We start from the raw sequence: 17,963 nt of genomic DNA, 5'->3' as shown, positions 1-17,963 counted from the left end.
TTTTTTTTTTTTTTGTCCTGGTGAATTTAAAGTTAACCTTTAGAAAAGGCCCTGAGCAGCACAGGCTGTTTGCTGTGGTCCTTGCCTGTCTCAGGGTGTCTGTATAGCTCACATGCCCCGTTTCCTTTGTGTAAGTRTCTGCCCTAGGCTTTTCTGTGTCAGTGATGCCATAAATATTTACTTGAATAATAAAACATGTCTAGATACTATTTCTCCCAGGATTTACTGCTTACTTGGATTTAGATTGTTCCCATTTCTGGGCATGAGACTTGGTTGTCTCATGAGGACCTGCATTGCTATAAAAAGCCTTCAGGCGGTTGCTTGCCCCTCTGGGTTCAGAGATGGTTTAGGGCATGTCCTCCCACAGCAGTGCCTTTGTGAAGGCCTCGGTGAGCCGACGGCGTGGGAAGGAGCTTGGCGGTGGGCCCTGTGCCTTTGCCAGCTTCGGGATGCTGGACCCCCCTTCTCCTCCAGAAGGGCTTCGCATTCCCTTTTCTTCTGTGAACGGATCAGACTTGCTGAGTCAAAGATCCTGTTCCCGAGCCCCTCGTTCCCAACGTGGCTGTGATAGCAGATTTTCAGGATTAGAGGGGATTTTATACACTTGGGTCTTGCAGTCTCTTAAATGTCTTGCTGGGTGCATTGTGTTTCTGCAGAGTAAATTTGGGCTTGTGGTCAGTGCCTGGCCCTCAAAATGGGAGACTGAATGGGAGTTAACACACAGATAGAACAACTTGTGCCATCTGGGTGGTTTTCTTACCCAACTCCTGTCCTGACCTTCTAGGGGCTGGCTCTTGCATTGCCAACCCCATGGGAGCTCCACGCTGCAATGCTCTCCAGGCAGGAGCAATGGGCCAAGTGTACCTGGGTGTTTTCTGCAGCATGTAAATGTTGTTCTCTTAGATTGAATCAAGCTTGAGTAAGATTTGATTTTAAACTGTGCCATCACAGCAGGAAACTTGCAGTCATAAACAAAATCCAGCAAATGCAGATAGAAATCTACCATTAACCTTGTCTATCCGGGCTGAAGTTGCTCAAAGGAGCTGAACTGGAGCAGGGCCACCCACAAAAGGTCCCAGAGGTCCGTAACTGTTATTTCTTTAGCTGGTGCCCTCCATCCTGAAGTAGARCTGATCCCTGGTTGTTTATTTTTCAGTTTTAACTCAAGGCTTACTTATTGCATCTACAAGTTTTTGAGCTTTTTCCAAGACTTTCTGGCATAAGGATCCACGCTCTAATCAAAATCCAGATTTGATCAGGCAGCCTCAGCCTTGGGCCTCTCACTGTGCTCTGCAGCCTCATTAAAATCAGTAAGAGGGATTTGTGTGTAGGTGTGTGTGTTTGTAGGTGTGTATAGGTGTTTTTTGTTCTTTTTTTTCCCCAAAATACAATTAAGAGCAATTGAAGTACAGCTTGTACAAAGACATCAAAGTTCTGATACTGCAGTTGTTACGTTGTCAGTAACCTAGACCATGCCAGGGCCTGACTTCAGACCCTGAGGCCCAGGCCAGCACAGCTAATCTTTTTCCTCTCCAAAAGCAGTAGCTGCATCTGTACTACAAAGGGTCTCTGTCCCTGCCAAGTCTTCATACGCACCTGGGTTAGGACTAGTTGGCCGAGCCTTGCCAGCAGTGTAACAGTAGAGAGTCGTGTCTCATAATGGGACCAGTTGTCTGGCCCATCTATTTAGGTCTGACCCAAGTGCCTTAAGACCTCTGGAAGAACCATACTTGTCCCTCAGGCACAAGAGGTGCCTGAGGACTGGAAGAAAACCAGTGTCACCTCTATCTTTGAGAGCAAGAAGGAGGATCTTGGAAGGAGGATCTTGGAAGCTACAGGTTTGTCAGCCTCACCTCAATCCTTCAGAAGGTGATGGAGCAACTAATCCTGGAAAAATATTTACAGGCCTATGAAGGACAAAGTCACTGGGAATAGTCAGCAAGCATTTACGAAGGGGAAATCATGCTTAASCAACCTAATGGCCTTCTATGATGAGACRATTGGCTTGTTGGATGCGGGGACAACCGTGGGTATTGCTTATCTTGACTTTCGTAAGGCTTTTGACACCATCTCCCATAAAGATGGACTATGTTAGGCTTCCTGGGCTACCTTAGAGGGTTTCCAGCAGGTTGAAGGAGGTGAACTTTCCCCTCTACTCAGCCCTGCTGATGTTGAATTTGGAGCACTGGATACAGTAATGGGCTCCTCAGTAAAAGGAAGATGTGAACCTACCGGAGTGAGTCTAGCAAAGGAACACTAAGATAAGATGATGAAGGGACCGGAGCAKCTGTCATAGGAGGAAAGGCTGAGAGAGCTGGGACTGTTTTGCCTGGAGACAAGAAGGTGYAGGGAGGATATTATCGATGTATGCAAGTATYTGAAGGGAGGATGTAAAGAGGATGGAGCTAGACTTTTCGGTGGTGCCTAGTGATGGGATGAGAGGCTCAGCTCCTCCAGTGCAGACTGCACACTGATAAGAGTTTTGTCAGACCAGTTTTGGACCTTAAAAGTTGTGGCATTGCCCCAGCATAGTGTCTGTTCAAACCTACCCCTATTCCTGGTTTAGGTTCTCCCTTACAGTGGGAGATGGTAACCTCCAGCTCTGCGATGAAGTGGACATGGGGCTGGAAATATACTGAAATATCACAAGTTGATTCTCCAGAACTCCTTTGCTAAAGCCTTATGTCAAGAGTCACAATGCAGAAAACTAGTTTGTGTAAAGAGCCAAAAAAAGAGCATGTGTAAAAGGTGCTTGCAAACTTGAACAAGAGTTTGTGTAGCATCTTCCTCGCTGAGGGACACCTGCAATATACCCCTTAAAAGCCACCCTTGATCTCTACGGTGTCCTCCTGCCCACAAAGAAAAAGAAATCAATGATTCTCCTATTTTAGAGCTGATGTATCRTAAGATTTTTTTCCAAACAAATGACAAAGTGGGAGGTATTCTCTGTGGGTGTATTCTGTTTATTTAGCTGGTACAAAAAMGTTAAGCAGCTGCATTAACAAATTCAGCAGTCTCTGCAGAAAATACTTATTAGTCTTTAGAGTGATATGGTCATCCATTACTGATTGTTCTCAGTAGAAAGTTTAGTTATTTGACTTGCAAATTCTGCTCAAGTCAAAATCAAAGCATGTATTTTATGGTCAAACTGCAGTGTCCCCAGCAGAGCTACCCYTGAAGGTACTGATTTGATGTGGATCACGGAGATGAGAGAGGGTGGAAGTAGGAAGGAGAAGGTACACAAGGCTAAATTTCAAAACAAGTTGGTCAAATCTTTCTTTGTTTTGATCGTCTACAAAGAATGACCAAACAATTTTAATTAAAAATGTATTTATTTGCTCCAGGTTCCCACAGCTATAGCACTACCTGGGGAAGTGGGGAGTCAAAATTCTAGAGAAAAGTTAATTAAACATTTTTACTCTTTTTTTTTTTTTAACATCAGATAAGAGAGAGGAAGAAACCAGCCCAGATTAAAGAGCACRTCAGCCCTCTGTGCAGTTTGAACTGTGAAGATGATATGGGGAAAAACCCTCCAATGACTGTTTTCTTTAGAGCCTAAGCTTTATAAAAGGTTTTAGGGGGAAAACYCCAAACTTGCGAAGTCATCTAGGCTCATTCAAACCACTGAATTGAGGCATCTTGGCTGTGCAGAAGCGCTTGCAGAAACCACTCAAGGGGTGGGTTGATGGTGGCAGTGACGCTGGGACAGAAGARGTGGCAAGCAGGTAAGCAGCACGTCTTGTGCTGTCTGCTGGACCATGTCCAAGAGAGTGCTGGCTGGCATGGGTAAGCCTTTACCAGTGGCCACGTTTAGCAGTTTGGACGACCCTGTAGCAGTATCTGGGCCTGTGTGCTGGCACTGTTTAGTTTATTAGCATTTATGTGGCCACTATGGTCACACAATGCTGGCTTACCTCAAGTGACAGTAGAGGTAGCCCTGTATTTTCTGGGAAGAGAGAGACAGGACCTGATACGAAGCTGCTGGTGTTAAGATAAACAATCTTCCTGCTAATAGCTATCAAGTGAGCTTGACTGTTAGCAATACTTCTGAGTCATCATGAATTCTTAAACACCCTCTTCTGTTTAGTCCATCTCCTGTAAATAATTTCCCTGGACCACAACAAGGAGAGTTACAGCATCAAAACAGCCTTTCTTTCCTGGAAAAGTACCTGGGGGTTTATAAAAGCTCCTAGATAGTTTCTACTGCTCTGAAATTGCCTTGCTGCAGGAGTGGGTTTTTCTGTTGTTGTTGTTCCCTTGCTCTTTTCCCACTGCTCGCTGACTTTTGCAGGTTTGTCCTCTCAGCAGGTCACAACTGAGAGCAGCAAAGGCATTTGGAAAGGRTGATTCTGTGGAGTCATCTCCCATTCTCCAGTTAGTATGTCCGTTGCTCCTTTTCCCCCATGTCTTTACAGCTGTGAGGACTGCTAATACTGTACCTCCCATAACAAGACACCAGGAGGAGCTCCAGGGTAGGTAAATCTCTGGCTTTTGTTTATTTATTTATTATTATTATTATCCTCTTGCTTGCCAGGGTAGGATGTAGCTATCTACACTCTTGTGTGCTGCTAGTCACCTCAGTATATCCTAAAGCCTTTTGGAGAGGGGAGTCTTTCCTGATATATATATATATATATATTTATATATATTTATATGTTTTTTATATATATATAATATAACAATCCTGATTCTTGGAGGTAAATTAACCAAGCTGGTCAGTCCATGGATGCCTAGTGCCCCCAAATGTTCCTTGTAGGGCTTAAGGTTATCAGTTTTGGATTAAAAAAAGGCATGTGGCTTCCTTCTCCCTGCCAGAGAGGTCAGACAAAGGATGCCATGTGGGGCTGGTACTCTCTGTAGTAGTGGGTGGGAGAGTAGTAGGAAGAAGCAGGAGGTGGAGGAGTATCATCAACTTGCCATCCATCAAGTTAAGAAAATTGTCCTGGCAAGATGTGTTCAACTAGCCCTGCATATAGAAGACCTGGACCAAAGCCGGAGAAGTTCATGACAACCATCCCTACTAACTTGGATCTAATGTTGAAATTGGCCTTTCACTGACTAGCAGTTCAGACCAGAGGCCTTCGTAAGTCTCTTATGATCTAAATTATTCTATGATTCCTGAAAGGTGTCAGTGGGAGCCAGAGGGAGAATCCATTTGCCTACCTAGTTCTGCCTCTGGAATCGAGCCAGAGTCTGCAATGTTATCAGAGGTAATCTAGGTCTTGGCACTGAAGCTATATCTGCACTAGTAAATTGGACAATGCCAGGGCATAGACTTGGGCATTGCAACTCACCTGCCTATATTAATGGCTTGGTACTTGGCACAGTTTTTGACTGGATCAACTGACCCTCTCCTGAACAATTTTTGACCATGATTCAGGAATCTGTATGGGCCAACGAGTACTCCTAGGAGGAAGTTTTGATATAACCACTTTGTTTTGGAGGCTGGGAGATGTGGCCAGACCTGCAAGTTGATTTCAGTTCCAGAGAAMAAATTCTGCCTCTGTTTAATTTACTAATATGTAAGCTAGTATGTATGAGTTTGTAGCCTATGGACTATGCTTGAACAACAAAGAAYGCACGTTACTGGAAATGAAGGCAGAGGATTGGAGCTTTCGGAGGGATATCCCACACACATAATTAGAAAATTGATGCAGAAAGGTCAAGCTGGTTCAGAAAAGACAGAAGTGAAAAAGTAAGTCTTTACTGTGACTATATCAAAGGTTTTTGCCTTACTCCTGATATTCCAAATGTACTGGTGCCACGGCATCATGGTAGGTGTCTGTTATTAGCTTTCAGGATGAGAAGATCAGCTTTGGAGTCTTTTCTGAATAACCGATAGAATCATCCAAAGTTTGGGACTGGGTGACACTGAATGGAGTGCGACTGCTCCGAACTTTATTGAGCAAGGAACAGCACAAGACACAAACTACAAGCTCCTAGAGTGTATCATGGACGGTTATTTTCTCTTATTGGTGTTGGCAAAAGCAAGGGGACTTCATTATCAGACTTCATTCTTGATGATAGGTAAGAACTGATTGAAAATGGATAGATGGAGGAAAATGACAACAGAGTCTATAATACATGAAAGGAAGAATAGAATAAAGTTTGCCATCTTTCAGGTTTATAGTTTTACTGGCTTGAGTAATCTTGTCGGGGGCAATAGGGAAGATCCCATGGACAATCATGGATCCTATAGACAGTCTAAGGAAAGAATTTCTGTGTCTTAAAGATATAATATTAGACATAAATTTGATGAAGCAAAATTCATRTTTTTATAGGTCAAGATTCATCTGATGTAGATAGGACTTGTCTCAACCTGACAAGGCATCTGCAGGAGTCGAGGTTATTTGTGCCCATTCCTCTCTGTTGACTCTAAAGTGAGCTTAAGTTGCTAAGATCAGCTGAAGGTGCCTTACTTTTAGGTGACTGATATCACCTGAGCTGAACCAGTACATTGGATTTCTACTGGGAAATCTTGAAGGGTAGGTATGGAAGACTAGAAAGACCAGGAAAAAAAAAAGAGAGAAATGTAGAGGGAAAAAAGGGGAAAGCTGTAGTTCCCAGAAAGCTACTGGAACAAATAATTATGCTAATGTTGTATGCAATAAAAAGATAGCAAACTACTTGACAAACTATGCCAAGCCAAACAAATGTTGTCCTGTTGTAGGTAATAGGCTTTGTGGTTATGAGATGAACCGTATGCGTGTTATCTTGATGTGATTAAGCCTTTTGATACTATTGCTCGTTGACTCATAGCATGCTAAAAATGTGATGCAAAAATGAAGGTATCAAGTGATGGGCTAATAGTTGCTTGGAAAAACCCTTCTCAGAGAGCAATATCATGAATGAACAGAGCAGGATCTCTAAGGGGTTTGTCCTCAGTCCAGCACTAGTCACTCTGATTGATAGGCTGGATAACAGAAGAGAGTGAATTCGTACTGACATTGGCAGAAGATAGACAACTGAGAGGAGTGATGAGCATTTGAAAGAGAAAGCTAGAACTGAGGAAAAGCTATGAAATAAATAACATACAATTCAATAAAGACATGTATAAACCTGTGAATTGAAGTAGGATAAATGAAGTGCTCTCGTCGAAGATGGGAAGCTAATAGGGAGAGAATAGTCCTTTAGGAAGAGACTTGGCATTAACAGTGGATCACAATCTAAACATGAGCCATTAGTGTCATGCTGGTGTGAAGACCACAATATACTGGGATGTATAAAATGTTGAAGAGTCTGAAAGACATAGGTAGTTATCCTTCCACCTCATTCATTTCTCCTAGGCTCCTAGGTGGCTAATTTGGGGCATCACACTCTAAGAAAGATGTTGGCCAATAGGAGAAAATGAAGAGGAGGAGGCWGGGAAATCTCAGAGTCTGGAGAAAGTGAGGTCATACAGAAACCAGAAGGCTCAGGGAAGATGCAATGAAAATCTTCAAACTATACAAAGGTAGTTTCAAAGAAATAAGCTGCTCTYCTTGGCCATTGAAGAGAGTAATGGGCTTAACTGCAGCATAAAACATTTGAATCTGACAACTGGAAAAGCTTTTTATCAATAAAGGAAGGTGGAGGTTCCCCAGAGAGATTGTAGGGTCCCTGTTCATGGAGATCRTCAGGAACAGGTTAGACAATCATTGATCAGGAAAGATTTAGCTAAAAGTGCTCCTACTCTGAGGCTGAGCAGGCAGGGGCAGATGTACTAAGCTCCTTTTCAAGATCCCTTCCAACCTGTTTTCCTACACTACCTGGGAAACATTTTGACCAATGTACAAAAATGAACAGCGTTTCTGCAAACCTCTGATTTGGCTATGGAGGGGCTTGAATCCAGACTGTCCAAGCGATCGGAAACCAAAGGAAGCCACGTGCCTCCATAGCTTTGGGAGCTTGATCTGTGGAAGACCTGCTAGGTTGTAGTGAACAGAGTGCAAGTGCAACCTAGATTGTCTAAGAAAGAGCCTGTATGTGAGAAAGATATAGTTGGGCTTTCCCCAGAGTGCCTCTGATAATATGCTGACTACAACCTACCTTGGTGGGAAAGAATCAGATAACAAAGCTGGTCACATCAGTGACACCCTGACCAGCGCCCAACTGTTAGATTAATCCTGGAAAATGGATAAGAACATAAAACTCAGCTTCTGGCAGGAGAAGGGGAAAATGCTGCCTCTAGTGAGAGGCAATTATGAAATTRAAGATCACATGTAATAAAAATAATGGTTCGGGGCCAGCGAATCCAACAGTCAACCAGTATGATTTGTCTCTTACCTTCCCTGTCGCCTCCTCTCAAACCAAGCCTTAATAACTTGCCCACTCTAATCTCTGCTGCATGGGAGTGAGAACAGCTGTCCCAGTTCTGGACCTGACCCTTGTTTTGGGTTGAAGGACCCAATATAGAGAGTCTTTCCACCAGTGCTCTCGCACAACACCCGAGGAAGCCCCATCTGTCAGGCAACCAGCGTCACACACCAGAGACATGAAWACAGTGTTGGGTCATGCAACCAGACGTAGGCGGTGTTTCTCTAGGGCCTTATTTAATATGCTGCGCCTCGGTCTTATCTCTCCTAAATCTTTATCACCCTCCTCTCAGCAAGACTATCGCTGTTACACGTTAAATGCCCTGTTTGTCTATCTCCCAAGGGGATGGGTGAGTGCTCAGGGTGCAGAAATAACAGGGAAATCCCTGAGTTAGCACAAATGGCTTTAATCAGTCCTTGCCTTTCACCCTACCCACMACTCTGGCCAAAGTGTGAAGCCAAGTCAAGAGTGGTAGATGAAAGTGAGGTTTACCGTTACCCGTAGAGGGAGCTCCACGGTGCTGTCTGTCCCTTCTGGGGGCTGCCTGTGGTGACACAGAGCTGTGGTTGCTGTCGTGTTGGAGCAATACATGCCGAAGGCCCCCTTCAGAGGTTTTTTGCTACTGACATCTGTGGCATGCTTGGCCAACCATGTTTCCCCTCAGAATTTGCTTTTTCCAGTTCATGTTTCTAGGTTGTGGTCTGTGATTTGGTCATGCTTCTTTTTGGCATGATAAAGCACTGTCAGCAAACCAAATAAGAGGTAAAGGCGGATCCGTACAGTCAGCTTTCTACAAAACCGTCTAAATAATTTTATGATATCTGATGTAATGAAGGGAAAAACCTGGGGTAAACAGTTAGGATAGATCACGCAGCTAGAGGTACAAGCTTGGGCTTGTGCTTCCAGCTGATCTGCTGAGCCCACTGTGAAAGCATACGTATTTATTTGCTTTGTGGRTCCAGAGTGTGGTCGCAATTTCAGCCACATTAACTCCTTTTCTGCTGGGGGCTACTGAACAACTTGTGATGTGATYCAGCTGAGGTGGCTGAGATACCTACTCCCAAAATACTGCCTCCTCTTCAACTATACCAGAGAGTTAGGAGTGCTTTCCAGAGACCATCTCCCTAGCTGTGAGTCTCCCTAGACTCTCCCGGGTCCATCCTGCACTTTAGAGTAGTGGTTTCCAAAGTAGAAAATGATCATATCATTTAAATCTGAGTACCAGCTGTGAATCTGTGGAGATGCAGCTGGGAAACGGTGCTTACTTTGCCTAACAGCAAAAGTCAGTAAAATGCAAATCATAGTTCTTTGCTCAGGATTTGTTCCCCTACGTTTAAAGGCTTCTGAGTAATTTTGGTTTCTGTCCCCTTTGGAGCTGTAATTCCATGTTTTCTGGCAAGTGATACAGGTGTATCACTTGAGTTGTAGAGGTGAAGCTGAAATATTCAGAGGAGCTTAAAAGAATGTAGTACCAAGTCCAATATGAAACTGTTCACGTTGCAAGGTTAATATCCCTGCAGTATTATGAAAACCTTAACCTAAGAGAAACCTTAACCTAAGCGTATGATGAATCCTACAGTGCAAATAATGAATATCTTTATAGTAATGCAAATGTAAGAGAATTCTCATAGGCAAAATTAAAAACGTCTCTTTGATTTCTATGTCCCCACCCCTATTCATGCTCTGAGCCCCTGCAACATGGAAGCAGACAGTTGTTTGAGACTGTGAGTTTTTTCCTCCCTAATAATTGCCTATCATAGGTGACCTCTTTCAGATCTTTTAGCAGATGTGAGTGGAAAGTGGTGGTCAGGACTAATAACCCTGTATTTGCCGTGACAACGTCATTACTTCATCACCTGCAACAATTTCCACTTTGTACCTGCAAAATCCATTTTCATGACAATACTCTTTTCCTTTACTGCAAGCAATCGATTGGGGAAAAAAAAAGAGAGTCAATTTATGGGCTGTAAGAGTGGATTTCTTGTAATTCTACTGTCTCTTGGGCTTCCACATTCCAGATGTCAATAGGTGCATTTGTTGATTTATAGATGCAGTCAGAAAAGGAATATGTGTTATGAAATTGATATTGCTTCAACCAAACTTTGTAACCTGAGATACTAAAACTTTACATGAGATGAGTTGCTCGTCTCTGAACTGTCTGTTAAACTAGGCCACGAAATTGTGACGACATCTAGCAATGACATAAAGCATCTGTTGATGAAGATTTATGCCTGTATTATTCAGTGATCAGAAGCATCTTTTCTGACTTGAAAATGTTATGAATTTGCAGGAGGCTCCTGACTTTCCAACAAGCATGGTATGTCTGGAGGACTGATGAGTTTGAGCGAGGAGGTCCGATGCTCCAGTTGTCTTCCTCCCATGGGGATATTCCCTTCTCACAGGGTATCCTCCGGCGAGATGCTGATCAAATGAGCTACGTGGCCCTCAGAATTAAGCCAACTTTCATTCCAAAATAATGACTTAACCCCCAGTTCTGATCAGCTATCATGTGTAGACAAGCCTTCAAGCTTCTCGCAGGAAGGGAACATGGGACTAAAGCTTAAGCAGTCGTCTTCGAGTTTTATAATGCTGATCATGATTATATCATTGTTGCTTTGCATCATTTTTATGTCTGCCTGATTCTTGGTTTGTTCTTCCTTTGGACTCCTTCCTTGAGAAGATACAAAAGCAAGGTGTGTATGTGCTTCAGTARGTGGAGAGGACAAAAGCTGGATTCTCAACAGAGGTTTGGACTTCTCCCTTATCCTTCAAGAATACTTCTATGCAGGAGCTGTTATAAGCCACAGGATATGCACAGAAAGCTGGGCCCAGATTTCTAAAGTAGGGCTTGTGAAAAGCRTGCATCTTAAAGAGTGCTTCTCAGCAAGTGCATCTTAAAAGCCAGGTTGGATTCTTGCTCCTGYTTCCCTTTTTATTTTCATGCTTCTGTTCCTTAATTGTGAAATGGGAACTKTTAGATTCTGTAACTAAAAGCTAATCTCCATAAACACAAAGGAACAGAGGRACAGTGTCAGGCAGAGGAACTCCAGTAACCTAATCAGGACCAGCAGAGCCTCAGACCCAGCTCCTTCCAGGGCTATCCAGGGAGGATGATTAGCCCATGGTCCAGTAAGAGACTCACTGGAAAAGTCAACAGGAGAGGCTCTCCACACATCACCATAAAAACTACAGATATATGGGACTCTTTAAGGAATGCTGGGGAGAGGATTTTAGGATCACGAGAGACACTATGGAATGATTAGGAAAAAGGCCCARATGGAAAAAGGGAAGGATCAAGGGAGATTGGTAAGGAACAAACACGGGAAAACGGAAAGGATGGGATTGAAAGAGCCAGTCACATGCAAGCAGGCTGCTGGTTGGCATGCATGTCTGGTGGAGTCTTTGCCTCACCACTGCTACTGGAGGGACCAGGGGATCTAAGCTGGTCGCTGGAGAAACTGTGGAGGGTCTGGGCACTGGCTACTGGTAAGGTCATAAGTCTGGGCCAGCTTCTGGAGAGACTTGCAGGTATGTGTCTGTGCGTGAAGCAATGGGGAGATCAGGGGATTGAGGGGCACCTACATTGAGTGTCTAAAGCCAGTTACTGCAGGGAATCCATACTGTATATCCACATTTATATTTTCTACTAAATAGCTTTCATCCTGATCAGCCAGAGAGGGCAACAAGATAAGGCCACTGATGCYGTTTGCCTTTGTGTGAGCACYGAGAGTTTCTGTCTGTGTRGTCAGCAGTGCATATATGCATATATATATCCTATATGTATGTTTRTGTGTGTGCYTATTGGCAATACATGCTCACTCTCGCTACTGGAGGACCTGGGGGCATGGAGCTTTGGTGGCTTCTCCTCTGGCTACTGGATTTGGGAATTCTTAACAAGGGCAGAGTTACTTTTTCGTCTCTCTGAGGACTTAAATACATAAGTTAATGAATAAGTGTGATATGCTGACACAGCAGAGGATAAGGCAGGCCAGGAAAGCCATTGAAAAGTGATTGATCTCATCCAGACTTCAGCTGCTAAGTTCTGCCAAGCCCCTCGTGGATGTGTACGTGCTGAGGTTTTTATAAAAGCTTGTGTTTTGATCAAGTTCTGTGGGATTTTCATGGGATCATCCAAAGACATGTCTGGTTGCTAGCCTGGATGCTGTCCCTGTAAGAGTCTTATGAAGACTGCTGATACGACTCAGAGGGCCATTACTTGGTCTACCCTGGCAGTAAAAAAATCAGTACTTTTAACAAGAAGAAAAGAGCAGGAAGCATGGGTCTTTTTGCGCTGGTGAGGTTATTGTTCATTATAGTGATGGATCTCTTAGCAACAGAATTCACTCCCTTTAGGTGTTTTTAACCAGGCTCTTGTCAAATAGGAAAAAAGGGCTGGAATTTTCTGGAGTGCAAAAGAACAAAACTTCCTAGTTTCATAAGAGGTCCCAATTTCTGTTTAGAAACATGTTTCCTCTGGAAAACAAAAACAAAACGAAAAAATCCAAAGACGTGGGGCTGTTTGTGATCTCATTGTCTTGGCATCCCCTTTACTGACATATTCCAAGGACTTATCCCTGTAAGCAATAGTGAGGACTTCTCACTATGCTTGTTCCTTCTGCTGTATTCCATGCTCCAGCACTACCCCAGCAGGTCCTGTGCTCCCACCTGCCCCCATGCCACACTCCAGAGTGTAAAACATGGCTGTGCCATCACCATACCGCTCTTCTGGTGGTGGTGATGCAGCCCTTTCAGGCCCTTCAAATGAAAAAAAAAAATAAATAGTTACACATATATTTTTTTAACGTATTTCTACTCTAGAGTTCCTGTAAAAGTTTCTTTAAGACTCTTAGCAATGGAATGAGAGGATGGTGTGAAAATTTGTTGAAATATAGTCTTTATGAGGCCACTTAAAGTTTTCATGTTCCTGAACTTAGAATTACAGCCTGACTCTATAGTTAGAGTGATCATTGCAATTGCTCTCACTGAAAAAAGTGATCTAAAACTGAAAAAAAAAATCATGTTTCTTTTGCCAAGTATGGACATGTCAGGGCTAAGTGAAGGTCCGCAGCTCCATGAGAGAGCTGGGAGGCAAGGGTGACCCCAGGATGGGCAGTGTTCACACCAATGAGAGCAGTCCTGCAGGATCTGAACACTGTGGGCAGAGCTGAGTCCTGGTAACAGGGTCCACTGGTAGCCTGAGATGAGGTGAGGGGATGGAGCAGGTCCAGGGTCCCTCCTGGAGGTCCAGTCTTGAGCAAAAGGAGATGAGGCCAGAGACAGGGCTGGAGACATGGCTACAGCAAGGGGATAAGGTCAGAGATGGGACTCAAAATGGGCTATGAAGTACATTCTAGGGGTCCACTCAGGAGACAAGCCACCTACAGCACAGGTCCAAACTCCATCCAAGAGTCAAGTCCAGCGACAGGTCTGGACACTATCACTCCTGCCATGTAGCTCAGGTAGGGACTGGAGACCTGGGGCTGAGCCCCTGGGCTCAGTGAGCAGAGGGTGTGGGTGGGGGAGCCAGGTGAGGCTAATGGGGAGCAAATTGTATAATTAAGACAAAGGGAGATAAATTTGTAGTTTCATATCCTGCCCTCATTTTGAAGCTCTTGGGTGGTCGACTTTGCAGCTTTCTGACCTCTTTCATTTGATTTGTGTGAGGCACATGGAAGTACATCCACAGATGTTTGTGGTGAGAGAACATTAATATTAGAAAAGTGGAGGAGAGAATAAAAAATTTAGCTGAACATTTTTTTTYCTCTAGTTTTCTACCATTACTTCTTTATCTGTCTGAATAAACTGTATTGGTTGATTTGGGACTCTGATGACACAATATCTGCCCTCCCTTTTCTGGGGGTAGATGGAAGGAAGTGGGCTAGAAAATGAAATATCAGCTTCTAACTTAGGGTCAGGTAAACCTGCTACAYGCTGCAATGGAAAGAAAGGTAGTGGTTGAACTTCACTATAAAAAGCCCGTGACGAGCTCTGAAACACAAGCGGRTTGAGAGAGATCTCAAGGAAGGAGAGCTTTTGTGTTCTGCCACTGCGTGCGCTCACTTAAAGCAAAAGAGAGGCTGCAATGGCTTTCATCAGCTACACTGCAATGGTAAGTACTTAAATTTAGTACAAATCTTTAGATATAATGTTTTCTGTAAAAGAAATGYAGAATGTAGATCTTATGATGCTGTTACCTAGGAACAACAACGGTTGGTCTCAGGGGGAACTGATTGAGTTGCTAGGTCTCTCTAGCTTTCTGTCCCGAGCTTTTGCGAGCAGTGCTTGATGGACATGGCAAGCTGTATCTAGCTCTACCAGAAAGGCATCACCAGCCTAGTGTGAGAGGGGATGGACTATCTATTACTGTAGGGCACTACTGTATCGGTATATGGGATCTAGGAGAGACAGTCCTCACTTCAGACAGCTTACTATCAAAATTGATGAAGACTGAAGGGAGAAATGGAGGAGGATGAGTGAGTGAATGCCTGTGAATCTGGATTTCAACCTGAGTTGTATTTACAACATTGCCACCTCTTGTGATTTTCTTAAAAGCCTTGCATCTATCTATCTTTTATTCCTAAAACCCCAGCTGCTGGAGATGGCCAAAGAATCTCAAATTTCATCAAGAAGAGAGTCATATCCAACAAATCTGGCTGCTAGGTGGCCAGCCATCCTGGGCTCCTTTCCAGCCTGGGAAGGTATAGGGCTTGCCTAGGTTTCTATACATAGGCATGGGGCTCAGCTGAGTCCTTACCCCAGCTTGTAAATCAGGGGACATTGATACTTTACTCTGGAGGAGGACCTTGCATAGCTCTATGGAGACACGCTCTTCCTGGGGCTGTGCCAACGATGGGTCAGAATCTGAATCCGAGTTTAGCATCCCTTCATGCTCAGTGTTATTAGCATTATTGCGCTGCTTTCCCATGCTGGCCCATCTTACCCAGATAAGAGTACGTAAATCACCTGCTGCCTAGTGCTGTTTCACAGCAACATAGGAATTTGGGAGAGGACTTCTACCTCGCATGCTTCTCCTCCTATTGGCAGTGATGGTCCAGTCTAGTCAAGACTTCTCCTTCTTGTTCATGACTAATGGGAATTGCCAGGTGGAGCTTGCGCTTAGAGGACAGGAGGGCTCCTCGTGTTACAACCCTCCCCACTTGAACAGAAGCAGTGACACTCATCTCTCTTCCAGCTCAGGTTACAGCTTTTGGTGCTGGTTCTAGCACTCACCGTAAGGAGCTTGCCCCATGTGAGGGCAGTTCATCCTCAGCTCGGCAAAGGAGGTGGCTTTGAAAGGCTTAGTGAAGATTGCCTGACCCAAAAGGACCTGAAATTCCCGACAACAGTGAAAGTTGACATTCGTATCAGCAATTCAGATCCTGTCTTTAGGRTGGTCCATGACGTCAGGAACCGGTCGCTTGCTCCTTGGGATTACAGGTAATGGCTGTACACGCATTTCTGTAGTGAACAGTGACRTGTTCTCAGCATACACCTAAACTCCCGTGACTGTTGCAACCACTGCTTGCACACACAAATTCATTTTGGTGTTGGATAACTTTTCCAARTGAAACTGTTTGCAGTGAAAAGTAACGTTATTGTTTATAATAATCATGTCAAAGAATCATTCCTTTAGGAAAAGAAAAAAATGTCAATASGTTGTAATTTTCTGTTTTCCCGTTTTACTTTTCAATTCTTTTCTTTGAAATTTCCTCAAAAATAATATTTTTGAATGCTGAAATTAAAATCAGAAAGACATAAAGGAACAGTCCATTTATTATCACTTCTGTAATGAATCTAGTTCCCTTCCTCTTATTAGTGAAGAATAATATGTAAGTATTAGCCTCCTAAAATATAATCCATTTGTAGAAAATCATTCTAAAAATGTTAAAGTATAGGGAAATTCTTTGGCCTTGTTTCAAAATGAAAATGCACAGGGCTATGGTATGGTCTTGAAATATAAAAAAAAGATAAAATGAAAATAAAATATTTCATATACATAGTCCATTCATATACATAGTCCAACATATTTATTCCATGTATGAATAGCTACTGTCAGATATTCTCATCAGTTTGGGAAATGCTATGTCAGAGCTGATTGTCTTTGCTTTATTATTTCACCATTCATATTCTTGAGTAAACTTTTACAGAAAGAAAGAGAACAWCTTTGCTTTTATTAGATGGAGAAAAGCTACCTCCTTTGTCATTCCTTCATGTTTCAAGCAAGAGTCTGCCAGCCAGACCTAAGGAGTTAATGCAATAATATGATGCTCCACGATGCGTAGATGGCTTGTGTCTGCTTTCCCTTGGCGCTTTCATGGAGAAAAAGGAAGATCCTGCTGTTGTGTCCAGGAGCACAGCAAGTGAATTAAACTCCGYGACTTTTGTGTCCCCATCCTCAGGCTCGACGAGGACCCCAATCGCTTTCCCCAGGTGATTGCAGATGCCAAGTGCCGCCACTCCAGCTGCGTGAGCCCGCAGGGGCAGGAGGACCACAGCTTGAACTCCGTCCCCATCCACCAGGAGATCCTCGTCCTCCGGCGGGAGCAGCGGGGCTGTCTGCCCACCTACCGCCTGGAGAAGAAGGTCATCACCGTGGGCTGCACCTGTGCTGCCCCAGTTATCCAGTACCAGGCCTAGGACCAACCAGCAGGGGAGGTAAGAGCAGGATGAAGATGTGGTTCCTACAGACATCTCCCACCAGTGCCTGCCTTGCATCTCAGCCATCGTCGTGGATTCGACGCGACACTCRCAGTACAAACCTGAGCAAATCACCTCAAAGCACTGACTCTTGCTGTTGTTMATTTTTAGGGTGTAGCATAAGAATCGCCTGCAGCTGCTGATGGAGGGAAGAGAGAGGGATGGAGAGCAGGTTGTTTCTTTTTTGACTTCCTGCAGGGAGGGAGGAAAGATAAATTTGTTTTTTTCCTTATAGMGTATATCAGATCTGTGAATCAAATGAATTACAGTATTGAAAGTTTTCTGCAGTTAATTGCCCTAATCATACATTTTAATCGGAATATTACCAAAAAGTCCTAACTCCTGCATGTTGTCCTTCCCTTTCTCATCACCTAAACCTGTTTCCTCCTCCAGCSATCACTAGAGAACTTTTCTAGTGTAAATCTGGCAAAAAAGCTGCCAGGCCTGATTCTGACTGTGCTCTGGTTTTACGTTACTGCAGCTCCTTTGACTTCAGTGGAGCCATTGCTGACTTATTCCAGAGCAATTTGAGAGAGAGTTGAACCCACTTGACTTGAATGATAAAAAACCAAAGAGTTTTTATATTTAAAAAAAAGCAAACGGTGTTAATATTTCTATTTATCTCTTCTATTTATGACTGTATTTATGGCCCTGTATGTGCTCAGAGTATCCATAAAATGGTAAATGTTTATCTGTATTTATTCAATAACTTATCTGCTGAATAAAATCTGTATTTTCTTTTATTTAAAAGAGTGGTTTGTGATAGCTCAGAATGAAAGCAGGCTTATAACATGGGTTTGTACTGCCTTAGCACTGAGAGATTTCAGCTAAGATCAGGCTTTTTCTGGGGCAGTGATATGAGTAAGGGAGAACATAAGAGAAATTGCAATCTGAATATATGAGAAGATGTAAAAAAGGGCTGAAAACAGCGAAGTGAGGTTATACAGTCAGTACTGGGGGCCCTGGCAGTG

At 43.6% G+C, this 17,963-nt stretch overlaps 1 protein-coding gene across 1 annotated transcript; it reads left to right on the top strand.

Annotated features, from left to right (window-relative positions):
- The first annotated feature begins 14,377 nt into the window (after window positions 1-14,377).
- LOC146595917 (interleukin-17F-like) lies at window positions 14,378-16,932 on the top strand. The gene is made up of 3 exons (XM_085304866.1): window positions 14,378-14,404; window positions 15,488-15,732; window positions 16,695-16,932. Exons 1-3 carry the CDS (start codon window positions 14,378-14,380, stop codon window positions 16,930-16,932), a joined length of 510 nt encoding a protein of 169 aa, XP_085160992.1.
- The last annotated feature ends 1,031 nt before the right edge of the window (window positions 16,933-17,963 follow it).

The sequence above is a fragment of the Rhea americana genome, unplaced genomic scaffold (genome assembly GCF_003343005.1).
Source record: "Rhea americana isolate MKP2758 unplaced genomic scaffold, rheAme1 scaffold_210, whole genome shotgun sequence".
Lineage (NCBI taxonomy): Eukaryota > Metazoa > Chordata > Aves > Rheiformes > Rheidae > Rhea > Rhea americana.
The sequence above is the reverse complement of the archived record's forward strand: the minus strand, read 5'-3'. Positions and strand labels throughout refer to the sequence as shown.